The sequence below is a fragment of the Anastrepha obliqua genome, chromosome 4 (assembly GCF_027943255.1).
Source record: "Anastrepha obliqua isolate idAnaObli1 chromosome 4, idAnaObli1_1.0, whole genome shotgun sequence".
Lineage (NCBI taxonomy): Eukaryota > Metazoa > Arthropoda > Insecta > Diptera > Tephritidae > Anastrepha > Anastrepha obliqua.
The window spans coordinates 127079985-127107695 of NC_072895.1; the positions used below are offsets into that span (position 1 = coordinate 127079985).

A 27711-nucleotide genomic window follows, 5' to 3' on the forward strand; every position below is an offset into this window, starting at 1 on the left:
GCATTCTTATTGTTAATGCCTATGCGTAGCTTAACGTAATTATCTTAATGTCTACTTAGTGTTTCTCCCCATCTCAACTCGTATATATTTCTATTTTCCTTCTTCCTTTATTTCATATCATTCTCTCATGTTCACGTTTTCACTTCCATTTTGGTTGCCCCTTTCAAGGAACAAAAATGGAACTGAAATACTCACAATTTTTAACGACCAGCAGGGGGCGGACTTCGTCACCTAAATTACTTTCAAAGTTATTGCTAGTGTTGACCATACAATGCACACTACTGGTTACTATAAGAAAAATACAACTTCCACTTCATTCGAGGTTCTCACCCACTTGAAATATTTTTAAATACTCATTGTAATAAATTGGAATCTCATATATAATATTTTTAATTATACACTATTATGTTTGAAGCAATTTCAAGGAATCAATGAATTTCCTATAACCACCCTTCATTACGGCTTAATCAATTTTGGAATAAGATATTTTTCTAATAAACCCCAAAAAACTTGAATTCTATATTCTCATGAAGAATTTGTTAGATATGTATTTAATTTTAATGATTAAAAACATTGAGGGAGGTCTATGTGCTGATTTCCCAAAACTGTATTCAACTTTTCATAGAAAAAATTAAAACTGTAACGTAACCCAAAAATCTGTTAACGAAAAAAAATCCAGGAAAGTTTCTGTTGGGTGTTAAGTTGTTATATATATAATATGTATATATGTATATATAATTGGCGCGTACACCCTTTTTGGGTGTTTGGCTGAGCTCCTCCTCCTATTTGTGGTGTGCGCCTTGATGTTGTTCCACAAATGGAGGGACCTCCAGTTTCAAGCCGACTCCGAACGGCAGATATTTTTAGGAGGAGCTTTTTCATGGCAGAAATACCCTCGGAGGTTTGCCATTGCTTGCCGAGGGGCAACCGCTATTAGAAAAATGTTCTTCGAGATTCGAACCAACGTTGTATCTGTGAAATCCGAATGGTAGTCACGCACCAACCCATTCGGCTACGGCGGCCGCCGTGTAGTACTCGTATACCTAAAAAAGAGATGAAGAAATGGAGAAGAGCCCACGAGGTGGGCGTTTTAATAAATTGTATTCATTTTTTAATGGCTCACCCACCACTCTATAAGCAATTAATTTTTATTTTTTAAAGGAAGTTAGCGTTGTCACGACTACACCCAGTAGCTGTACATAGTTACTAACACAAAAACGAGCAACGAACATACCATAAATATATACGTATTAATGCTATAGAATAAAAAAATTGGGGAGAAAAATTAAACCATGTACTACCTACAAGCATTGAAACAAATATTTCATTGAATGTCAGCCTTTGTAGTATTATGGTGCCCCTCCCTTTAAAACCCGATTGGCAAAATGTTAGACACTTGCTGACCATTGTTGGGATTTTAGTGCCTGTACTCGTCATTTATCTTTTCATTCACTTGTTTTTTCTGAATGTTTTGTTTATTGTTGCTAATGAAAATAAAGATTAGACGTAAATAGAATAATACTGAAGGAGACTAAATTCTATATGTACTCCCAATTGACCCTGCCATTCCAAAATCGTTAAGCATACGGGTGTGCTCAAAACACAAGGTGAATTTTCATTTTTCTCAAAAAATATTTATTTAGCGTTTTTTCCAATCCTCGAAGCAGTTCTGAAATGCATTTTTTGGTATGTTCTTGAGCTCTCTCAACGATTCGGTTTTTACCTCCTCAATCGTCGCAAAATGCCGCCCTTTCATGGGTCTCTTTAATCTTGGGAACAGGAAAAAGTCGAAGGGGGCCAAGTCTGATGAATACGGTGGCTGAGGCATGATAACGGTATGGTTTTTGGCTAAATAATCTCTCACAAGTAAAGATGAATGAGCAGGTGCGCTATCATTGTCACTGTTATTAACTACTATACTACTTATTAACTACTATAGGCACTTTCTGACTTGGATTTATATTTGTTCACAGATCTGTTAAATATTTGATACTCAAAAAGGGCAATTCACTATTAAGTTCAATTGCAAATTATGATTTCAAATACCATATATACATTTTGTTATTATTTTGCTATGGTAATTGGGCACGTACGGATTCTGAAAAAGGGTGTGTATTTGCTGAACATCTGCAATCTGTCTTCACTCCCAATCAGTCTTCTGCAACTACTTGTTTACCACTAGACATATTGCAAACACCAAAAAAGCCAAGTTTAAAAAAAATAACATAGTCTCAGTTATTAATCAACTTAAACCTAAAAAGCACCAGGTTACGACAAAATCACCCCAAAAATGCTAAAAGAGCTTCCCAATATTGCCGTTCTTCATATCAGGCACATATTTAACGCCATCTCTCTTACTGCCTACTACCCAAAAGCTTGGAAATTATCTCAAATCATTATGATTGGTAAACCTGGGAAAGACTTAAGCCAAGCATCCTCATATCGGCCAATTAGTCTATTGTCCATACTTTCAAAGCTATTTGAAAAGTTGCTCTTGCAGAAAATAATGCCCTTTATTCAAGATAACAATATTATTCCTCAACACCAATTTGGATTCAGAGCAAAACATAGTACAACTGAGCAAGTTCATCGCATTGTGTCATTTATACGAAAGTCCTTTGAGAAAAAACAGTATTGCACTGCACTGTTCTTAGACGTAGCACAAGCATTCGATAAGGTATGGCACCGCGGCCTAATTCACAAAATTACTAGTTTACTGCCTACGAATGTACACCTCTTGCTGCAAAACTATATCACCAATAGAGAATTTGTTGTAAAGCAAAAAGATTTTTTCTCTCGGCATTGTAGAATAGACGCTGGAGTTCTGGGCCCTATTTTATATGTATTATACACATCTGATATGCCAACGACAGAGCCAAACAATGACATCAACATTTGCCGATGATACTGCAATACTTTGCACTCACACAGACCCAAAAGTAGCAACGTCTATATTACAAAGGCATATACTTGAAACAGAAGTATGGCTTAAAAACTGGAGAATAAAGGTTAATGAAACCAAATGCGTGCATATTACTTTTACTCTAAGAAAAGAAACTTGCCCTGCAGTTACAATAAATGGCCAGAATATACCACAGCAAAACGAAATAAAATATCTCGGAATTCACTTGGATAGAAGACTCACATGGCGGAATCATATTGAAAAGAAAGTGTCGAATATCAAGCTTAAAATGAAAAGCCTATATTGGATGCTTAATTCGAAATCAGCATTACCTCTAGAATACAAAGTGCTACTATATAAAGCCATGCTAAAACCAATATGGACATATGGTATAGAAATATGGGGAACGGCTACGCCCTCAAATATCGAAAAACTTCAGAGAGTGCAATCTAAAGCCTTGAGGATAATCACGGGAGCTCCATGGTATATAAAGAACGCTAACATTCACAGAGATATTTGCATACCTCGTGTAGCCGATGAAATAGCACGGTTTAGCAAAAAATACCTACAAAAGCTAGAAGACCATCCCTATAAACTAGCGCGAAATCTACTTTTAGATGAAGGTCACACACGATTGAAAAAAAGAGACATCTTCAAGTCTGCACTATCTTAATGATCTCATCTCCCACGAGAGTCCGTCCACAACTTCCTCCAACCACATCTATCACATTCGAAAAAAAAAACAAAAAACATCATCATTTTCACAATCGACATGAGGGACAACGGAAGCTCTAAGGGAGACTGGAAACTAGGCCTTTCCGGCTCCCAGCTATGAAGAATTGGAGATTCACAACCGATTTAATCATATACGTAAATATATGTTCATTTGAGCAAATAATTCGTTTCTTAGCACTGGCAAGGAAACATATTACTCTAGTATATAAGATTTGTAAACTTATTGTTAGTTTCTTATACAAGAAAGATTCAATAAATAAAGAAAAATGGAAAAAAAAAATTTTTTTTGCTATGGTAGTTTGCAAATTCGATGGAACCAGCTTATTTGCATTTAATATTTATGTTTTGCTTTTTTAACGTTTTTCCCTTCACGGTTCAAATATATTTCCACAGGAATCCGATCGCAATATGTTATAATAGCAATACGAGTTCACTAAGTAAGATTCTTCAACATCGTGTTCATTTGCACCCACGCCCAAACGGATGAGAAGACGATGCGGATTCTATGAGCGCTTGAAACGCACTTATGCGCTGCCCGGCCACGACATACAAATCGTGCTTGGTAACTTCAATGGCAGGCTGGGCAAAGAGGGGATGTCTCGTCTAACAGTAGAAAAACGCCCAAAAATTCGAAGAGAAATTTCGGCGACCTATAGAAGGTTTCAGGAGGGCGACCTGGTCGCTTACGTCCAGAGTATACTTAAATTATGGAGGAAGTGTTATTTGCCCATTCTATATGAAAGATGATCCTGTAATCTGCGCCAACTATTTCGGAATTATTCTTTACATGCAAGGTCTTATAGAGCGTCTATCAACCAGATATTCAAAATATGCCTAGCCTTGGAAAATACCTGTGAAAAGGGAATCGACAATCAAGAAGACGAAGATTCTTATCCGAATATCTATTTTGGTAAGAGGTGTACCATGTCTTCCCAGTAAGAATTGTCAGAGGTGACGCATTTACGATCTGAAAAGCAGATATCTGAACTGCCTAGCGGTTTTTAACAGGATCCCGGCAGATAGATTTAAGGTTATTAGCAGATAAGTTAAGTTCTTTGAACGGTCTATTGTAATAAAGTTGCAAGCAACTTGCGTATTAGATTATATAGATATATGTATGACTTCGCAGTTGCTAAAACAGCGCCAAAGGACATTGGCGAAAAGGTACGCATATATTAAATTCTTCAATTTCAATTGAGCAAAAGTTAGTTTAATTGTCTTGCTTTTTCTTGCTCGATTAAAGTTATAAAAAATATTCATTACCGTACTCTTACCATTAAACCCCCCTATCCTTGTGTAAGCAGCTTCATTGATGCTTTCTTCCTTCTTTAATGTATTTACTTATTTTTATTTTTAATTTTCGTGCACACAAAGATATTCATCAACATTTTGTTCCTCACATTGTTCGCGAGTTTATAAAACACTTCTGTCCACACCCGCGCCACAATCTGTAAGAAGCGTGACTTTGTTGGATAGCGATACTTTTGTACGCAAATTAATAAATGAAATTAAAAACGTTTCACATTTTTCTTTTTTTGTTTTTCTTGTATGTATACTATGACGTCCAAACATAAGATGATACTTTCGCTTTAATGGACACCTTCAAACGAAGGATACTTAATGCCCTACTTCCGTCACCAAAAATTTCACTTCCATTTTCTCGACGTTGCTACGGCTTTCTTTTAGAACTTTTTCCACCTTCCACTCCCACTCCTTGCCCCTGGCTAGTAACGCACATTAATTTGCACCCACCTACAGTCATACATATAAACAGATCCTATGCGGACACTATTGTGGTATTTTACATTATTTTGGCCACAAGAAGACGTAAGGGCAGATATTCTCCTCCTTTTCCTTATATGTATAGAATGTATGTACATGTATATAATATAAAGCTTCATTATTTCCTTTATTATATGTTTACATTCTTTCAAGTAGGATTAACTTTTTTAATCTTTTCACCATTTTAGGTAATTTTCTTGGAATACTTTTATTTTGCTCTCGACAGCCGAATTTCAACAAAATATGCTTATATGTATTATATTAAATGAGAGTAAAATGTTGACGGTTTTGCAATACTTTCCGCAAGCTAGTTATCATACATAGCGCACATATAGTTAAGTACACACAATCTTCCCTTTATTTTTAGCGAATTTGACTTCAGTACAGAAAATAAGCAAATATATGAACTTACTATATAACCCCTTGCTGCGTGGATTTTTAAAATCTACCCTATCCTCTAAATTTTAAATTCACTTTTCTTGCGGAGGTGATTAATATAACAGCAGAAAAAAATTTAAAGCCATTCCGGCAACTAAAGTAATGGATAACTAAGTGCAAGTTTAGTGCATGTAATGAAGCGCGGCTGCTTAAGCGAAAACTGCCACTGAGCTGTCCTTGCCTCCTACTTGCTCAAAATTTAGGCATATCTGATAGCCATCTAAGTCATCCATTAAAAGTTTTGAAATGAAGAGAAGAAAAACGGGGGAAAAACTCGTAAAACCTTGAAAACAAAAGTGTGTGATATTAACTTTGGCTATTGTTTTTGATGGTTGGCCAAAATTAGCCACGCTAACCAACTCGAAATACCACAGAATTACTCTACTGAGTGTTCGTCTTTTTGATTTAAATATCATTTCGTACAATGTACAGGTAATATGCAATTTTTTTTGTGGTTAATATTCAAAGTGAGCTTCCATGTAGCGAGCGACTGGCTTTATCAGAGATTAAAAAGTTTATACTTTTGTGTGTAGTAAAGGACGATAAGAAAAATGTACAAGCATATTGCATTCCATGCATACATATAGTATTTAAAAAAGAGGAATATCACTACCTCTATATACTTTCCATACATTCATGTACCTTGTGCTCTCAGAATTAAGTAACTTTATCTTTTTACAATATTGGCAATATTTTCCATACCAAATTTTTCTCGTTAATGTTTTATAGGAATATAGTTCACCTTATAAATCAAAGATCCATACTTTGTCTTTGAATTGGTCAAATAGTTTCTAAGTTATGACGGTCACACTTCTATTAGATAGATTGTAGATATGTATGTAAGAGTATATCCAGTTTTTTAGTTGTTATCCAGATCGTTGAATAACTAATAGGATAGTAAATATGTACTTAAATATTCGTTTCTAATGAAGTAATATTCCAAAATAATCGGTGCTTTAAGCCCATAACTATAAATTTATTGTTTTGTATCCACATTGATTACACAATAATATTTTCGAGCTCACCGAATGTTGACTCAGTATCGATTTCAGTTTCTAAAAGTGCTTCTCTGATCTCTCTAGAAGACAAAACTGCAATTGATTTACGAGATATTGCCATGAGCAAACATGCATTTTCTTTGAAAAGAGTACGCAAAAAATAGAATATTTAAGAAACGATAAATAGAATATTTAAAAAACGATAAATTGCGAATTTAAACTAAACCAAGAAAAACCAAATGGGATTTTGTTCTTACTGATAAGTATCTCCTTCAAGAAACTGCAGTCAAAAGTGAGCCACTATTTTATTGTATTTTAAGACTTGCACTCCGTTATTTATTATTTTTTCAGAATACCAATATCAATATAAAAATATATATTTAAAAATTCATATGTTACTTTAATTGTGAATTCGAATTTTGTATCATAGCGTTAGTGTTACGTCAATAAGTATACATTATATAAACACACACATTACAAAAACAACAACAAAAAAAGAAATTCACTCTATTTAAAAAGTGTCAAAAAAATCTTTGCATAACTGTTGGCGCCTAATAGTCGGAGACAAGTACAGTAATGGAATGTGTGTATAAATTTTTTGTTTGCTTTTATATTTGTTGTTGGAATTCTCGATCAAAGCTAAAATTTTAAATTGTTCACTATGCAAAGATATTCTTGACAAACTGTATATACTACTGTGGGCAAAAAGTAAGGTGAATTTGGTTGTAAAATGAAAAATCTTTATCCTTGTGAATCAATTTCATCTCCTTCAAAATAATCCCCTCTCGATGAAATACACTTATGCCAACGATTTTTCCAATCCCCGAAACATGCCAAATAGTCCATTTCCGGTATAGCCATCAGCACCTTCTTCGCTTCAGCTTTTATCTCCTCAATCGACTCGAAACGCGTTCCCCGGAGTGGTCTCTTAAGTTTTGGGAATAGCCAGAAGTCACACGGAGCCAAATCAGGGAATACGGTGGTTGCGGAACGATATGCGTGGAGTTTTTGGCGAAATAGTCACGAAGAACGAGTGCAGTGTGAAACGGTGCATTATCGTGATGCAAAAACCAAGAGTTGTTGGCCCATAATTCTGGTCTTTTTAGACGAATTGCTTCACGTAAACGACGCATAACGCTCAAATAATATTCCTTATCAACAGTTTGGCCATCAAATCTTTTGGCGGCTACAAGTCGCCCGGACCAGATGGCATATATCCTGCCATGCTGAAGGAAGGTATGGGCATCTTTTTATACATAGAGGGGGCGTTTGATAATGCGACTTTTGACAGTACCTATGTGTAACTCTGCTAGTAGACACGGCGTAGACCGGGTGCTAGTAAATTGGATTCGTTCGATGCTGGCCCAAAGAATCGTTCGATGCGGGCCTCAAAGACCTACCATTATCTTTATCAGCAAACCGAAGAACACTGTTTATTTCAAAAAAACGAGCTCTTGATATAATGGCGCGAATATTGGCCTCCCATACATTTCATTCCAAATTTTGAGTATAAGCTCATAGTTAATTTTAAGAACCGGAAAAGCATTAAACAAATTATATGTTATATAATAAATAATTTATATAATAAATGTATATAAATTATATATATATATAAATATATATTATATATATATATTATATATATATATATATAGTATATACTCACTCATATATATATATATATATATATTATGCTCTAACTTTAAATTTGTTTACCGAATTTGCTTATGATTTTATTAGTTCTATTATCAAAAGAAACCAAATATCATGCGAATTTTAAAATTGCATACCAAATTTGAGCAATGCTTCTTTGTTACTTACTGAAATACGACTTGCCTGTGTTTAAATTATCGATAATGAAAGTTAAGCGTTATTGATGATTTTGAACATTTTAGATAGCACTTTCCTTACACCAAAAGTAGTTTCGGCGATCTCAATTGCTTGTAAAGGTGGACGGACGAACGTGGCTACATCTAGTCCTCTCTGCTTATATACATATGTACATACCATAATATATGACCTATGTATGTATGATACATTCCGATTCCATTCAGCTGAAACAAGGAACGTTTTTCGCTACATTTGGATCCTTACAGATTGACTAGCTACATAAGTGCACATCTCGAAGTTTATAATTTAAGAAATTTTTTAAATTACTTTCGAGTGTAAACGTCATGTACTTTGTACATATAAAGTAATTGATTCAAGGCAAGTAATAACGGAAGTGCTCTTCTCCTACTCTTGACCAAATAATGGCGAAATGAGTTTCAAGTCATAAAAACGCAACACGTACTCATCAAAAAATCTATGAAAAGCCGCAAAACTTCTCAAATTGCTATCATTCACAGCTTTCGCTGTTGCAGGTTATCAAAAAACTTGGGGGCGAGGATAACTGCGCTCCCCAAATGGTGTGTTAACTTCCAAGTCGGCAGGTATTCATTTTTAACCAAACACTCTTCTTGATATGCACATTTTTTATTAAAAGGGAAGCTTAGGTACTTTGGCAGATTTATCAAAATTCACCAAATTACTTTAGGTCAAGTGCAATAAAACAAACGGCAAACTGCGAAAGTCAGAAAAGTTATACAAGCGTTCATCTAATTAAGTTTTTGAACTACCATAAAATGTGTACGCGTTCACAGAAACAAAACAATCGAGAACAGAAAAAGAATGAGAGATCATTGAATGTACCCAAAGTTAGAGTAATCATTAAATAGTAAAGTGAGGACAAGGGGTTGTTTAATTGTGTCAGACAAACTCTCACATTTACGTTGCGTGAGAGATCAGGTATTAAAATCACAATGTTATACCTACATATATGCTCCTATAATATATATATATATATATATATATATATATATATATATATATATATATATATATATAATTGGCGCTTACACCCTTTTTTGGGTGTTGGGCTGAGCTCTTCCTCCTATTAGTGGCGTGCGTCTTGATGTTGTTCCATATGCTGGTTCTTATGATACTGAACCAAAAAACCAATTGACTAATAAGTTTGTCTATAAGTTAATACCATCGATAATTAAAATATCAGAAAAGAAAAATTCATATAAGAAACACAATGGCCCCCATTATGAGTTAGATTCGATCTTCGATATTCGTTGGTTGTCGAAAATCGAAAATCGAATGTCAATTTGGTATTATGAGCGGTGCAATGCTGTCGAAATTTTCGTTGCATAACGAATTTAGAGTCGAATGCAATTTTGCTTTCGATTGTGTAACGTATTGTGGGAAAACTTGTTAAAATGTAAGTTGTTTGCGATTATTTATGGTTTTATAGTAACCATGTAATAAATATGTACTAATTTTGTTAATTTTATGCAGGTCGAAAGTCGTGAGTACCAAACAACAATTAGAAAGGCGAATCCACAATTCGCAAAAGGGATTTGCACCAAAGTTCAAGCAGCAAAAAAATGGGAGGAATTTACAACCGAGCTGAATTGCTTGGGACCACCAGTGAGAACGGCAGCAAAATGGTTTAAGCTTAATAATGGTTTTTTTTGTGTGATGTTTATAGAAATACATTTTTATTTTCCCTTGGCAGGTATGGGCTGAAATACGTAGAGGAACTGAAATACAGTTCGAATGACGAATAATTGAATAACGAAAATAAAACAGAAACTGTGGCGTAAAGGTTTCTATTTAATACTTTTTAGATTTTTCTATAATATTCTCAAAATTTCATTTCTTATGTTTTCTACTTCTCCGTTATTTGACTCCACTTCAATATCTTCAGCATCATCGCACACAATGGGTTCAGCAAGTCCTAGCATACCTTCATTACCCATACTCAATTGGTACGATCCCTGAGCACAAAATCGCAGAACTGTGTCTAGCTTTAAAATATTTGGAATGGATTTGGCTCGGGTGCACTGCTGCAACTGGTTTTCTGTACTGGACAGTAGGTTCACCAACACCTCTTTAGATAATCTAAGGTTCTTTAAAAATCTGCAAGGAAATTTCTGTAATATTAAGTACGTCAACACATTATGAAAATTCTAAATTTAATCAGTGGAAGCCATTTCTAGGGGGTTGGATGCGTCGCTCAACTGTTTTCTACTTCTAGCTAGTTCCACTAATCTTTCATCGTCCGATGAATCGTCGAACCACAACTCCGTCGTACTCATTTTCACAAAAAATACTTTTTTTAACTTTTAAAAATAATGTTAGCAAAGAATTTCAAAATAATCGGTTTTTCTTTTATTTTGATTTGCTGTATCAGCTGAGAAAAATTATCTATTGTAAATGCGTCGAGCGATCGAAATTCACAATAGTCCTATTCTTCAACGAATGAGCACCATAATACCAAATGAAAATTCGTTCGATCAGCACTTTCGACTACAGTCGAAGATCGAATGTTGCTCATAATAGGGGTCAATATCTAGGTTACATTAAACAATTAAAAAAAAAAAAACTAAAATAAATTATGAGGAGCAGTGTAGGTCGTTTAACAATTAATTCTTCAATCAACTGGCCTACTAACTAAAAAAGTAATTTAGAAAATATTGGCCCCTATTATGGCCCCTATTATGAGCAACATTCGATCTTCGACTGTAGTCGAAAGTGCTGATCGAACGAATTTTCATTTGGTATTATGGTGCTCATTCGTTGAAGAATAGGACTATTGTGAATTTCGATCGCTCGACGCATTTACAATAGATAATTTTTTCTCAGCTGATACAGCAAATCAAAATAAAAGAAAAACCGATTGTGTTGAAATTCTTTGCTAACATTATTTTTAAAAGTTAATAAAAGTATTTTTTGTGAAAATGAGTCCAACGGAGTTGTGGTTCGACGATTCATCGGACAATGAAAGATTAGTGGAACTAGCTAGATGTAGAAAACAGCTGAGGGGTGCATCCAACCCCCTTGAAATGGCTTCCACTGAGTAAGTTTAGTATTTTCAAAATGTGTTGACGTACTTAATATTACAGAAATTTCCTTACGGTTTTTTAAAGAACTTTAGATTATCTAAAGAGGCGTTTATGAACCTACTGTCCAGTACAGAAAACCAGTTGCAGCAGTGCACCCGAGCCAAGAGCTCTTCACTATTCTCCAAAAAAAGCAACACAAATTATTAATGTGTGTGCAACTTTGCACAACATTTGCTTGTTTTATAATGTTCAACTTCCGGATGAAGAGTTATCCGATGAGACCCTCAACGATGATGCTGAAGACATTGAACAGGAGTCAAATAACGGAGAAGCAGAAAACATAAGAAATGAAATTCTTAGAATATTATAGAAAAATCTAAAAAGTATTAAATAGAGACCTTTACGCCACTGTTTCTGTTTTATTTTTGTTTTAAATTTTCTTTATTCAATTATTCGTCATTCGAAAAAAATATGTATTTCAGTCCCTCTACGTATTTCAGCCCATACCTGCCAAGGGAAAATAAAAATGTATTTCTATAAACATCACAAAAAAAAAAACCATTATTAACCTTAATCCATTTTGCTGCCGTCTAACTGGTGGTCCCAAGCAATTCAGCTCCGTTGCATAATATTAACAAAATTAGTATATATTTATTATTTGGTTACTATAAAACAATAAATAATCGCAAACAACTTACATTTTAACAAGTTTTCCCACAATACGCTACACAATCGAAAGCAAAATTGCATTCGATTCTAAATTCGGTATACAACGAAAATTTCGATAGGGTTGCACCGCTCATAATACCAAATTGACATTCGATTTTCGATCTTCGACAACCAACGAATATCGAAGATCGAATGTAACTCATAATAGGGGCCTATGAGTTGCATTCGATCTTCGATATTCGTTGGTTGTCGAAGATCGAAAATCGAATGTCAATTTGGTATTATGAGCGGTGCAACCCTATCCAAATTTTCGTTGTATACCGAATTTAGAGTCGAATGCAATTTTGCTTTCGATTGTGTAGCGTATTGTGGGAAAACTTGCTAAAATGTAAGTTGTTTGCGATTATTTATTGTTTTATAGTAACCAAATAATAAATATATACTAATTTTGTTAATATTATGCAGGTCGAAAGTCGTGAGTACCAAACAGCAATTAGAAAGGCTAGTTGCATTAATGGAAAAGGGATTTCCACCAAAGTACAAGCAGCAAAAAATGGGAGGAATTTACAACGGAGCTGAATTGCTTGGGACCACCAGTTAGAACGGCAGCAAAATGGATTAAGCTTAATAATGGTTTTTTTTGTGATGTTCATAGAAATACATTTTTATTTTCCCTTGGCAGGTATGGGCTGAAATACGTAGAGAAACTGAAATACATATTTTTTTCGAATGACGAATAATTGAATAAAGAAAATTTATACCAAAATTAAAACAGAAACTGTGGCGTACAGGTTTCTATTTAATACTTTTTAGATTTTTCTATAATATTCTAAGAATTTCATTTCTTATGTTTCCTGCTTCTCCGTTATTTTGCTCCACTTCAATATCTTCAGCATCATCCTACACAGTGGGTTGAGCAAGTCCTAGCATACCTTCATTACCAATACTCAATTGGTACGATCCCTGAGCACAAAATCGCAGAACTGTGGCTAGCTTTAACATATTTAGAAAGGATTTGGCTCGGGTGCACTGCTGCAACTGGTTTTCTGTACTGGACAGTAGGTTCACAAACGCCTCTTTAGATAATCTAAAGTTCTTTAAAAATCTGTAAGCAAATTTCTGTAATATTAAGTACGTCAACACATTTTGAAAACTCTAAACTTACTCAGTGGAAGCCATTTCAAGGGGGTTGGATGCGCCCCTCAGCTGTTTTCTACATCTAGCTAGTTCCACTAATCTTTCATCGAGCGATGAATCGTCGAACCACAACTCCGTTGTACTCATTTTCACAAAAAATACTTTTTTTGACTTTTAAAATTGTTGTTAGCAAAGAATTTCAACACAATCGGTTTTTCTTTTACTTTGATTTGCTGTATCAGCTGAGAAAAATTATCTATTGTAAATGCGTCGAGCGATCGAAATTCACAATAGTCCTATTCTTCAACGAATGAGCACCATAATACCAAATGAAAATTCGTTCGATCAGCACTTTCGACTACAGTCGAAGATCGAATGTTGCTCATAATAAGGGCCATTGTTTTTTCTAACTAGGAGTCTGACTTCGATATTTCAGGGGCAGAAATAAGCCGAACTTTCCCCGACGCACCCATTCCCATGACAGCCGGTTCTACGCAACAAGACTGCAATGCAATACTTGCAATGGCTGGTGCCACTTTCGGAGGTGCTCTGGCCTGCGCACCAGCCGTGAGTGGGCACGCGACTTCGTGGCCCCCTGCTGCAGAGCTCTGCACCCGCAACCGCTCTTAGCGGCGCGACCGTCCGTCAACGTCAGGCCACAACAACTCTTGCGGAACGCACAGCAGGACCAACGCAGACAACACCACACTCCCGAGGAGTTTTAAACTCCTACAACTAAACTGCAACGGACTTACTAGACGAAATAGTCGACTTTATGAGCCGACATGGTATCAAGATAGCTGCGGTCCAAGAGACAAAACGGCACGCTAGCTCCCCCTGATCACCAGGGACGGCTACAACGTGCACCGAAAGCAGCGCGAGCGAGACCACGGTGAAGACTTAGCGTTCATAATCCACCATACAGTGCAGTATCGTCTTATCGATGAAGGCATCGACCGCAGGGACACCACCTTAGAATGTCAAGGGATAGCTGTCCGGTCAGGTGATGCCGAGCTCGAAACATATAGGCCCTTATTATGAGCAACATTCGATCTTCGACTGTAGTCGAAAGTGCTGATCGAACGAATTTTCATTTGGTATTATGGTGCTCATTCGTTGAAGAATAGGACTATTGTGAATTTCGATCGCTCGACGCATTTACAATAGATAATTTTTTCTCAGCTGATACAGCAAATCAAAATAAAAGAAAAACCGATTGTGTTGAAATTCTTTGCTAACAACATTTTTAAAAGTTAAAAAAAGTATTTTTTGTGAGAATGAGTACAACGGAGTTGTGGTTCGACGATTTATCGGACGATGAAAGATTAGCGGAACTAGCTAGAAGTAGAAAACAGTTGAGGGGCGCATCCAACCCCTTAGAAATGGCTTCCACTGAGTACGTTTAGAATTTTCAGAATGTGTTGACGTACTTAATATTACAGAAATTTCCTTACAGAGGCGTTTATGAACCTACTGTCCAGTACAGAAAACCAGTTGCAGCGTGCACCCGAGCCAAATCCATTCCAAATATTTTAAAGCTAGCCACAGTTCTGCGATTTTATGATCAGGGATTGTACCAATTGAGTATTGGTAATGAAGGTATGCTAGGACTTGCTCAACCCACTGTGTCTGTTGTGCTATCGGAAATAATAGATGTCCTGGAAAATTATATTTGCCAAAGATGGATACAATTTAGTAGTACAGAGGCTGATCTACAACAAAGAAATGCACACTTTTATAGCAAATACAGCATAAGAGATGAAATCTCTTGAATATTATAGAAAAATCTAAAAAGTATTAAACAGAAACCTTTACGCCACAGTTTCTGTTTTATTTTTGTTATAAATTTTCTTTATTCAATTATTCGTCATTCGAAAAAAATATGTATTTCAGTTCCTTTACGTATTTCAGCCCATACCTACCAAGGCAAAATAAAAATGTATTTCTATAAACATCACCTTAATCCATTTTGCTGCCGTTCTAACTGAACTTTGGTGTAATCCCTTTTGCGAATTGTGGATTCTCTTCCATTAATGAAATTAGCCTTTCTAATTGCTGTTTGGTACTCACGACTTTCGACCTGCATAGAATTAACAAAATTAGTATATATTTATTATTTGGTTACTATAAAACCATAAATAATCGCAAACAACTTACATTTTAACAAGTTTACCCACAATACACAACACAATCGAAAGCAAAATTACATTCGACTCTAAATTCGGTATTCAACGAAAATTTCGACAGGGCTGCACCGCTCATAATACCAAATTGACATTCGATTTTCGATCTTCGACAACCAACGAATATCGAAGATCGAATCTAACTCATAATAGGGGTCATAATATTTACACACCCCCCTGTCACCTGCTGCCCGGCAGGATATCACCCTGATATTGGGTGAAAACCGATTGGTAGTAGGTGACTTTAATGCGCATCACGATCTTTGGCATTCAAGCCTCCCAAATGATCGTAGGAGACAGCTATTGGCGGAGCAGATAGATAACTCGACATTTACTGTAAACGACGACGCCCCCACCAGGGTAGTGGGCAATTGCAGCAGCTCGCTCGACATCACAATTGCTAGCGCAGGTCTGATAAATAGCATAACCTGGCGACCTATGCTATCGCTTGCATCAGACCACTTGCCCATTATCATCTCGATCGAGAAACCTGCCGACTTTGTTTCCGCGGATCACCGGTCATACATCAACTTCAACAAAGCTGATTGGACCAGATTCGCGAAATTTACTGAAGACATCTTCGCCGCTCTCCCCATTCCCACCGATGTGCGCGCAGGCGAACGTGCATTCCGCAAGGCGATCACAGCTGCCGCTGCTCGCTTCTTACCCGCTGGAAGGATCCAGGACATACGTCCCAATTTCCCAGCTGAAGCAGCTGTTCTGGCGAACGAGCGTCATCGCCTACGCCAGGCCCATCCAGGGGATCCTCGGATAAAGGATCTCAATTCCGAGATACGGCAACTGGTAACCCGACGCAAGCGGAACAAATGGGAAGAGCGTTTGAAGTCCTGCAACTTCACCTCGGGTGTGTGCAATCTCTGGTCCACCGTAAGGTCCCTGTCGACGAAGCACAACCGCGGCCTCTACCAAAACCGCCCCTGCGAGAGGACTGTCCTAGTAGCTTTGGATTTAAAAAAGGCTTTCGATACAGTCAGCAACGCCACGCTACTAGAAGACATTGATGGCCTATGCTCCAAGGTTAACGACTACCTCGCCAGCGCTTCTCGCTTCTTCACTGCGAGTAATTTACAACTCCCCCCCACTAAATCAACGCGACCCTTTTCGCCACCTGGACAAAGGTACAACTCAAGGTGAAAGTCGATGATACACAAATTCCGACGGTTAACAACCCCAAAATATTGGGATTTACCTTTGGCAGCTTGCTCTCCTTCTCAGCGTTAACAACCGCTATTGCAACTAAAGTACAGAATCGCAACTAGTGGCCCGCCGGCAAAGACAAGGAAATGTTGCTGTCGACTTTTAAAGCAATATGCCGACCGGTTCTAAACTATTCTGCGCCTGCCTGGTCGCCTGAAACCAATGATTCGCAGTGGACGAAGCTCCAGACCTGCCAAAACACTGCATTAAGGACTGTGACAGGATGTCTTCTGATGTCACCTATACAACACCTACATAATGAAGCCCAAATGCTGCCTGTTAAGGAGCATAACAAATTGCTCAGTAAGCAGGCCTCACCCATGCAGACACCTGTTCGAGTCTAAGCCACCTCCCAGGCACATCAGGAGGCATTTCGTCAACTACGCGGACGAGATCTCAGGTAAAACAAACAGACACCGACTGGATTGGACAGTGTACAAACAGGCCATAAACGACATTCATCGGGAGACTCTCACCACCTTCTTAAGCTCCCGACCCCCGAATACCGTTATCGGAGTCCAACCACCACCAATCGCAGACGAAGAGCTCCAACTTACCCGAGGGTCCCGCGTAACCTTGGCACAATTACGTTCTGGATATTGTGGCAGATTAAACTCCCACTTATCCAAAATCGAACCCGACATACCAAACATATATCCAGCATGTGGAAGGACGACACTAACCACCTTTTCACATGCCCTATTAAACCCACTCATCTAACACCCCTCTCCCTCTGAGCCCCACTCGTCAAAACAACTAGTTTCCTGGGCCTACCGTAAGATGAGCTAGACGAAGACGACCGGTGATTAAGCTACACTGATAGGGCAAAGGTACCGCTACAACAACAACAACAACAACGGCCCCACCAGGATAGTGAGTAACTGAAGCAGCTCGCCCGACCCAATAGTGTAACCTGGCGACGTTTGCTATCACTGGCATCAGACGATTTGTTTATTATCGTCTCGATTGAGAAACCTCCCCACTTTGTTTCTACAAAACACCGATCCTGCGTCGGTTTCCCCGAATTCACCGTGAACATCTTCACCTATCTTACCATCCCCATCGATGTGCGCGTAGGCGAACGTGTATTCCATAAGGTAATCAATAATGCTACATCTCGCGTCACTCCAGCTGGAAGGATTCCCCAACCGAAGCAGCCGTTTTAGCAAACGAGGGTGACCACTTACGCCAGGCACATCTCGGGGATCCCCGAATAAGGAATCTCAATTTGGAGATGCGGCAACTGGTCATCCAGCACAAGCAGACCACATGGGAGGAGCATTTGAGGACCTGCAATTTCACCTCTGGCGTGAGTCAGCTCTGATCCACTGTAAAGTCCCTATCAAATCCAACTTAACACAACGACAAGGTGATAATCACCTTTAGTCGTTGCACTACGTCGGACCCAAAGAGCTGCGCGAGCTTTTTTAGCCGGCAATTCGTTTTGCAACCTCTCGTCGAGCTACACAAATTACCAAACAATCATGGGCCACTTACACATCTCCGATGAGGTTCAGGAAGCCATCTAAAAAGCAAAAGCTGAATTATGCTGCGTTCGTCTGGCACCAGTGATACGCAGTGGACAACGCATTAGACATGTCAAAATACTTCAAACAGGACAGCCACGGGTTGCCTCCTGATGTCCTTCCTGCAACACCTTCACAACGAGGGTTCCATGCTCCCGGTCAAGGAGCACAACAAAATACTCGGCGAGCAACAATTTCTAATTGTGTGCTACCCAAGGATTCACCCGTAATTAATTGTTAACTGCAGCAAATAAAAATTAACAATTGATTAATTCGTAAATGCTGCCACAACAATAAATTGTTATTAATTGATGAATTGTTAATTTGCAATTATCCACAATTGCAGTTATCAATTATTAGTTTTTATTGTCCTTACTATTAAAATTTGTCCAACACTGATAGCAACCATTAATATTTTTATAATACAAGTTGTGACGAAATTAAGTTCAATAATAAAACCACGTTTGGGTTTGGAGTAAACCGCCAATAAAACGCTGGAATTGCTACTTCTTAATTGACGCGCGTCGACGTCTTTTTTTTGAGGCCACTTTGGGGCCTACATTTGAGCCGTCAATGTCATCAATTTCCTTGAGTGTGCGCTTTTGGGCTTTCTTATTAATTTTTGTCAAATTTTTAAACAGCTGTGAGGCTGATTCCTGATTGCTCTCATGCTCTAAGATTTCTGCGTGGTCCGGTGTTGGAGAAGAGCATGCTTCACTATCACCGTCATCTTGCGACGGGTGATATCTCAGCACTCCACGCACTCGTGGACTGGGCTGAACTATATCCGCCGATTGTCTACTGTTCGTATCATCAACATTGCTACAATCTCCATAATTGTCATTTTCACAACTGCGAAGTTTACGTTTTAACGGTTTTTGTGTTTTCGTTAAACGATTTGAAATTTGTTTTGAAGTTGATAAGGATCTTGCCTTGCATAATGTGTCATCGCATTCCCTTCTATCATCGCACACTTCGGCAGCGCTATCGTAGATATCACTCTTGCTGTTCTTATACTCATTACGTCTGCGAGTAATACGATCACGCTTCATGCACTCTTTGTCGCTTTCATTCGGCGAAGATTCGGCTTGTTTGTCCTCTGGTAGATCGTCCTCAACAATTTCTTGATTAATGCTCTCAACACTGGGATCTACGGAAATTTCACTGGTATGCGAAAATGAGCGCTCTACAGCCGCTTTTAAAGCATGTGTGTGAAAGCGAAAATCATGGACAGTGCCCTGATGCAAGAAATGGGCTATACCGCTATTTGTCTTCTTTGACAGAACGATAGTAAAACGATGGAAGGTTTCTAGATGCAATATTACTTTTGGTATGAGTTTCGTCTCTCTCAAAATTTTAGCACTCTCGGCTTTTGGATTTGAATGTTTACCTTGTGGCTGCTCTTTATCTATAACATTTGCTTCAATGTACGAGACGAGCGCGTAAATGTTTGTGGGAAGTGATTTGCCAACGGAACGCAACAAATATTCGAACCTAAAAATATGAATTAGGCACAGTTTATATAGTGTTAAAAATATGGTAGCTAGCAGTATATACTCACTTAGTCGATTGCATGCAAACTTGCGATGATCCAACGCAAATTAAAAAGTGTTTAGTAAGATTCTTGAGGCAAATATAGTGTTGTATTAGGAGTTTCAATAATTGATCCATGGTCGTGCCCAAAGGAATACAGACATTCGCCAAATGTATCAAGGCATTTGAGATATGAACCAGCTGCGAACATATGGAACGCTCCATAGAACGCAGTTGACTAAGACATATATCTCGCTCATCTTCGGTTACAATGCGATATTTAAAGTTTAAGTTGTTTGCCTTTAGGATAAAGTAATCTACGTCATCTATTTGCTTGCGTAAAGCTTGACACAAATACGAGAAATATGATTCAACGCTTTCCACAGTCAAAGACTTTAGAACAAAGGCGGGGGGACACTAAACAACGCAAAAATTAAAGAATTATTAAAAAATATCACCATTTTTTATATTTACTCACATCCCTCTCGTATAAATCATCAGCGACGCAGCCCCAAATATTATACAATTGCATTGCTATTGTGTTGAAGAATGCGCCGGAATGTGTTTTCTGTCGCTGTTTGAATAGCAGTTTGTGTACTAAACCCAAATTCTTAGACTTCACCTCATAGCACTTGCAGAATTTAAGTAGCCACGAATACGACTCCGTAGTTAGGCGATCCTCGAAAGAAAGATTATCGTAAAGAACTTCAAGACACTGCATTAAGGCTTGTAATATTCTCTGTCGATCATCGTTTTCAGAATCACTTGCGCCTTTGCATGAATTAGATGAATCATGCCGCTGCTCGCTCTCCATGAATTCATCAATTATGTCATGCAGTATTGCTGGGGATTGCTTACAGTGATTGATTGTATGGAAATCTTTGACAGTAAAAAACAAATAAATATAAATCTTGCATTAAATAGTAAACGTAAAACGAACCAAATCCTTTCAAAAATACATCAGCAAATTTTTTCTTATAAATTGCATTTGCAGTTTGCAAACATTGCTGAAAACACTCGGCTCCTAAAGCAGCTGTCTTTTCGTCAAAATCAGCCCACACTCCTGGCAAACGAAGTATACAGCGTTCATATACCACTTTTGTTATGTCTGTGAGATACTTCAAGGTGCGTCTGCTGTGTGATAATTGTTTATATTCAGACTCATTACGCAGAGCTTCCACCTTTTGCTCCGCTATTCCAAGAACATAACGGACAAATTCTACATTGGAGCGAAGGGGCGCAGTATATTGGCTTGCGACAAAGGGCACAGTGTCTCTATAAGGCAAATCTTTATAATGTACTACTATTTTGATAAAGCTTCACTTACTCATGTAGAACTCGGAGAAGTTTTTCCACGACGGACAAATCCCAAATATTTTCAACGCAATTTGTGTGAAACTTCTTTATTACCACACCATTAACAGTTATGTTTTTCAAAGAAGAGCCATCCACTTTATCATGCCTATTCTTTTTTTGTAACTGTTTTCTGGAGAAACTAACATATAACTACAAAGCATAATCAAATTGAAAGTACGTATTTACCGCAATTGAAATATGATATTTATTGTTTTGTAATTTATCTATTGTTAGTATTTCAGACTTCATACCTTGTGTATCTCGCTGAGCTTACAGTGTGCTTTAAATAATGGTAAAATATGTTTCACAGAGTCATTGTTATGTTGTGATGTGAGCAATGAGTAGGCAATCAAGCCTTCTAAAAAATTCATCTGTTGTTCCAATAAAGCGCATTTTAAAGGTGTCCAGTTATCATTCTGAAATGGCAATGCACAAACAAATTATTTATTATATATATATATAATTGGCGCGTACACCCTTTTTGGGTGTTTGGCCGAGCTCCTCCTCGTATTTGTGGTGTGCGCCTTGATGTTGTTCCACAAATGGAGGGACCTACAGTTTCAAGCCGACTCCGAACGGCAGATATTTTATGAGGAGCCTTTTCATGGCAGAAATACACTCGGAGGTTTGTCATTGCCTGCCGAAGGGCGACCGCTATTAGAAAAATGTTTTTCTTAATTTTGGTGTTTTCACCGAGATTCGAACCGACGTTCTCTCTGTGAATTCCGAATGGTAGTCGCGCACCAACCCATTCGGCTACGGCGGCCACCGTATATAGAGATCTCAAAAATAAACAAACAATTTATTTTCATTGATTTTTTTGACACAGGGAATACCTTTTCTTCGAACTGCAGATCCTTAGTTATCACCTTCTTCACAGCCAAGCGCAGCAAACGTTGTATTTCTATTACATCGTATTCACTTTCGAACTGTTGAAATTGAGCCAAACAATGGCTTATAAACTGTATCAATAGTCCAAGATTATCTTGGACATGTAATTCGTAGGAATTTGTTGTGGCAGCGTACACAACTTTTTCAAACAACACATAGATATCCTCAACGTCCCCGATATTATTGGAAGCCCGGAAAAATGAGCGAAAATGCGAATCAATGAACTGAAGCACATGTGGTACGAGTTTAGGATTCAGCTCTACCGCGCGTTGTAAATCTAATACAGAAAAAATGATATAATTAAATATGACTTTATTTTTCACATACTTTCATAGAGCACTCGTTTCGTCGTTAAACTATTAGTGAAACAACTACGCAGAATTCCAATTATTTCCAGAGTTAGCATATCAAAATGACGATGTGAATTATGACGGTTACCCACAGTCGCCTGTGACATCAATGAGAATCCTGAAATGCTATGTTGTGTGCAGAAACTGGAAGCTGTTGATTGAGATCGCAGAGAATTGCTGTTGTTCAATTGCTTGAGTATCATACAAAAACCATACACAGCCACTGCTCGAATGCGCTGATCGCTGTAAAATAATATATATATATATATATATTACATCAGTATCTATTTACAAAAAGAAAATTGTGTTTTCTTAACCACCTTGACTTAATTACTTTACTCAGCACTTCAATTAATGCGTCGCGTACAGATGCCGAAAGTTTAAGAATTGGTAAAATAAAAGACATCATGCGCATTGATTGTTCACCTGGTATCTGTTTAGAAATATATTATGAAACAATAGTACAAAGGTTCTGGATATTCATACCCACAAAAATAAATCCATTACATATTTCATCGTCTTTATACACTCGGAGACAGTAAATGTGTCTGCGACACTCAGCATCATTAAACATTCTATATCAGATTAATATCATCTTCATTTTAGGAACTATTAAAGCCTTATGATTTTGCTATAATTACCACCAAATTGAAACTGATCTTGTTCTACAACCATCCATTCAGCTAACTTTTGTACAATTCCCTGCCCGAACACGAAACGTTTGCGTATAAATTTCGTGAGAAAGCTCATAGCCAATGAGTTCAATGGTGCATTGCCCTTTGCTTTTAGCAAAGTAAATGCCAAGCTAACTAGACCTGGTGTTATAACATCTTGTCCCTGCTTATTTTGATCTATAAGTACGGTAAAAACATAATCCAGTTCAACTTGTTTGCGTTGCAACGTGTCTCGACACCATACGGAATAGTCTGATATCGTTTGCTCATGCTCATTGCTATGTATGACACCGCGTAAAAAATGCAGAAGCACGGATGTGGTTAGACGCTGTGACTCTGGTTCACGGTTTGCGGAGGTCATGGATATTATGGCGCTTAGCATAAAAGGAGTTAGTATAATATCAGGCATCGAGTTAAAATTCTGTAAATTAAATTTCATTCATATAAATTTCCATTAATCTTTTATAAATATATATCTCCAACATATTTTATTCACAAAGCCTAATAGTGAAAACGGAAGTAATTAAATTAGAAAACTCCAAATCATTGAACTAAACATAAGATAAGAAACTTACTCGTAGAGTAGCGCACATTTGTATTTCGCTTATTTTATACTGTGTGCAATAATTCAGATGATGCAAAATCGTCTCCTCTGCCTCTCGCAACTCTTTATCGGAATAGTAATCTAATTGATAATAATAAAAGTATAGTAAATGTAAATTGTACGAAAATTTTAGTAGGACAAACCAATGCTGTCGAAGTCCGTTGAATTACTTTGCATATCAGCAAACAATTTCTTATAATAAAAACGATGGAAATACTTTTCGAAAGCGAGTACTAATATCATAATCTCGGTGCAAGTCGAACACATCGAGAATAACTGAAATGCTAAAGCTGGCAATTCAGCAGGCGCTAAAGTTTGTAGCACTCCACCAAATTTGTTAAGCACAATAGTCTTTTCAGCAGTTTTCAATCCTAGTTCCCTATATCCTTTCATGTACAATAATTAACATATGTTGCATATTTATTTGCCTTACTTGAACATATCTGCAATCGGTGTTACAATTTCCAATGGCCAACGCATAGTTGTCAAACTACGTATTATGTTATCACGAAATTCCTGCCCTCTCATTGTGATCCCATTCAGTAATATGTGCGGCTGATGTGCCAGTACACTCAGTACATCTGGTAGTAAATTTTTCCAACTACATACATAATAACCGAAAATGTACATACATACAAATATAATTAATTGTCCAAATATGAAAGATACATGCTTTACCAAATATATTTACGATCGCCCATGCGTATACCATCGATGCATATTTCCAGTATTTCAATTAGCTGTTTCGGTGGAAATGTGGATAGGTGATGACACAAACGTATTATTAAGTCGTAAGTCTGTTTGTAGCATAATTCTACTTCCTGCAGGCCATCGAGCATACATTTGACGCAGGCAAAACGTTTTTCAACCATATCTCTGTTATATCCAAAGCTAAGCCCCTCGAGGAGATAACTCCAAAAGGATACGCAATCATTTCGACCCAACTTTGTCTTCAAAATAGCAACTAACTGTATATAGGATACCATCGCAAATGCAAAATGTAGAAAATGTTTTCAAATATTTTTCCTTAATTCACTTACCGTTGTTGTGCTAGTTTTCTCAATTAAAGTCTGCAATTGCAATATATTTTTCTTTTCGCCATATTCACCAATTAACAATTCCACAGATTTTCCATTTGATTCTAAACGCGGAATATTAGATGATTTATCAACTTTTTCAATAGCGGACATTTCTACAAAAATTTGGAGTAAACAAAATAGCAGGCCAAAATAGGCAGCGCGCCAAAATAGCTTAATATTTTAGAAAGGTTCACAATTAGTGTTGCCAGAACCAATCGCAGCAGCGTACTAAAGCGATGATCAAAAAAGTAATAGATTGCTGTACTCCGTAATAAGGTGTACTCTAGCGGAGAAAGTTGAAATTTTTACATGCGCAATAAGTGGCGGCTCATAGAGTTCTATCAGGCGCTTAGGTTTAAATACGTATTCGTCATTCACAGTTAAACTTAATCAAAATATGTAATGAAAACAAAACACATTATTTAAAGCGAATTTTTAGAGTATTACATATTTTTTAATAACCGTTGAACATACATAAATATATGTATAAATAAATATATATTTATATATATATATATGTTTTATATATTATTTTGAGATCGAATTTTTTGATTAGATAGTTGTCCTACGTTAGTAAGTTATTCGTAAAGTGGTTTTCTTTTAAGCAATGAAGCACTTGGTTTCCATGAATAACAATTACCATCATGTGTCTCATCGTGCAAAAGTTGTTTCGCATGCAATATACTATCAATTGTTTTTATTTGTAGTCTATTTCTTTGTTTCGTTTTTAACAATGTTAATTGAGAAAATATTCGTTCGGCGGCTGCAGAAGAGTGCGGTAAAGATGTAAGAGCATTCACTAAAACAGAAAGATTCGGAAAAAGTGTCTGATCCATGAAGTTTTTACAAACAATAACTTTTGTCCAAAAGTCAACGAAGTTATCATTCGCCCACTGTTTGCATTCAGTCGTATCAGGCAATAGACACCATTCAGCGTCTAATTTCTCGACATCATCGACTAAATGAGGAAATGTCATGCTATCAACAGCTATGCTTTGTATTTCACCGCTCAAAGCCTTTTTAGGATCGAAGTAACTAGCAAATGTCGTAACAAATAGCGTAATAAACTGAGAACAAATGTAATAGATCTATTACAATTGTAATATACTGGCAACACTGTTCACAATTAGTAACAATTTAGAACCACATCCGTCTCCAAAGATATAGATACAAGGTAGCGTCTTCCAAACACGCTGTCGTCAAAGGCCATGAATAAAAAAAAATAATGGTAATTACTTGTTTCTAAAGAGGAAGAGCATGCGAAAGCAATATAGATAACCAAATACAAAAAATTATACACACACGCACATTCTTGCCACGGCGTCTTTCGTACAAAAACGCAAAAAAACTTCTTTTGGAGGCCTTGTGTTAATTTGTGCTTTCATAATTTAAGACGTGGCACTTCGTTTTCATTAATTTGTTTAGTTTAAACCTCACAAATTACTATATTACCAAGCCATTTTCCCAAACATGTAATTTCTCCACTAGTTGTTGGTTTTGTATTGGTAAGGGAAAAATAAAGTAACTGTTTTGGAAAGACGCCACCTATAGTACTCAATTCGCATTGGATAGGAATAATGTAGATATAAAAATGAATTATTCCTATTCATATTTTTGCACTACCTTAAAGGTGGCATCACCAAATAAATTCTACTGTGACTTTAAAGAAGCGGTAATATTAAGAAGAGGAATTCTTTTTCGCTGTCATTGGTAAATGAAAGTAAAAATTTTGCTGGTCATCTGCAATTTGTTTTAGTGAATTAAGCGACTATTATTTTTTACTTTATTAAAAATGGCTTTAGCTGAAATAACAGGCATTGCTAATGCTCCATATATGAAAATAAACAATAGTTCGATGGGGTTTCTAGAGCAAACTTACAATCTGAACAATCCATATTGCCTCTTAGCACCACCATCGAATGGAGTAAGTATTCTAGATTTGACATTCGTAAATATATAAAAACTGTTAACTATTTTCTTCTTAGCCTGTCGATATAAAAACTATGAATACTGCAGGGGAAAAAACTGGTATTAAGATTGATTACGACCACGGAACTACTACTTTAGGATTCAAATATAAAGGTGGTGTCATATTAGCGGTAGATTCTCGCGCAACTGGAGGCCAATTTATAGGTTCACAAGAAATGAAGAAAATTGTAGAAATCAACAAATACTTATTAGGCACATTAGCTGGTGGTGCTGCTGATTGTGTTTACTGGGACCGCGTACTTGCGAAGGAATGCCGTTTGCATGAGCTGCGAAATAAGAAACACATATCTGTAGCCGCTGCTAGCAAAATCATGGCGAACATTGCCCACGAATACAAGGGCATGGGCTTGAGTATGGGTATGATGTTGGCAGGGTATGATGATAAAGGTGCAGGTCTATATTATGTGGATTCGGAAGGATCACGTTCCCCAGGGAATGTATTTTCCGTTGGAAGTGGTTCGATATATGCATATGGTGTTCTTGATTCCGGTTACAAGTTCGACCTAGAAGATCTGGATGCGTATGAATTAGGGCGCCGCGCTATTTATCATGCTACATTCAGGGACGCATATTCTGGAGGCATTGTTCGGGTTTACCACTTGAAGGAGGATGGGTGGATCAAAATATCCGAAGATGATTGCAAAGATCTACATTATAAATACGCCGAGGAGAAAATTCAATAACTTGTACATACCGCAGAACTACCTTTGTGAAGATACAACATAAAGAAATACATCATGTAGTTGCTACAAAAA

The 27711-nt window shown here is 37.2% G+C and overlaps 2 protein-coding genes across 2 annotated transcripts; one reads left to right on the top strand and one right to left on the bottom strand.

Annotated features, from left to right (window-relative positions):
- Positions 1 to 18796: 18796 nt before the first annotated feature.
- Positions 18797 to 25177, bottom strand: LOC129243994 (Fanconi anemia group I protein homolog). The gene is made up of 16 exons (XM_054881543.1): positions 24929 to 25177; positions 24567 to 24856; positions 24322 to 24489; positions 24032 to 24267; positions 23860 to 23969; positions 23252 to 23705; positions 23097 to 23185; positions 22931 to 23043; positions 22588 to 22853; positions 22206 to 22537; positions 21621 to 21785; positions 21341 to 21519; positions 20954 to 21288; positions 20492 to 20892; positions 20042 to 20430; positions 18797 to 19974 (listed from the first exon to the last, which is right to left on the bottom strand). The coding sequence occupies exons 1-16, from the start codon at positions 25076 to 25078 to the stop codon at positions 18984 to 18986; spliced, it is 4668 nt and encodes a 1555-aa protein (XP_054737518.1). The 5' UTR covers positions 25079 to 25177; the 3' UTR covers positions 18797 to 18983.
- Positions 25178 to 26657: 1480 nt separating this feature from the next.
- Positions 26658 to 27711, top strand: LOC129245791 (proteasome subunit beta type-5-like). The gene is made up of 2 exons (XM_054884180.1): positions 26658 to 26891; positions 26953 to 27711. Exons 1-2 carry the CDS (start codon positions 26760 to 26762, stop codon positions 27637 to 27639), a joined length of 819 nt encoding a protein of 272 aa, XP_054740155.1. The 5' UTR covers positions 26658 to 26759; the 3' UTR covers positions 27640 to 27711.

What these genes read in the sequence shown, in the direction of transcription:
- LOC129243994 (XM_054881543.1), bottom strand. Translation starts at nt 25,078, where the DNA reads ATGTCCGCTATTGAAAAAGTTGATAAATCATCTAATATTCCGCGTTTA. An exon ending in CCGATTGCAGATATGTTCAA is followed by an intron (nt 24,268 to 24,321) that starts GTAAGGCAAATA and finishes GAAAGGATATAG; the next exon opens with GGAACTAGGATTGAAAACTG. An exon ending in TAATGGATTTATTTTTGTGG is followed by an intron (nt 23,044 to 23,096) that starts GTATGAATATCC and finishes ATTTCTAAACAG; the next exon opens with ATACCAGGTGAACAATCAAT.
- LOC129245791 (XM_054884180.1), top strand. Translation starts at nt 26,760, where the DNA reads ATGGCTTTAGCTGAAATAACAGGCATTGCTAATGCTCCATATATGAAA. An exon ending in TAGCACCACCATCGAATGGA is followed by an intron (nt 26,892 to 26,952) that starts GTAAGTATTCTA and finishes TTTTCTTCTTAG; the next exon opens with CCTGTCGATATAAAAACTAT.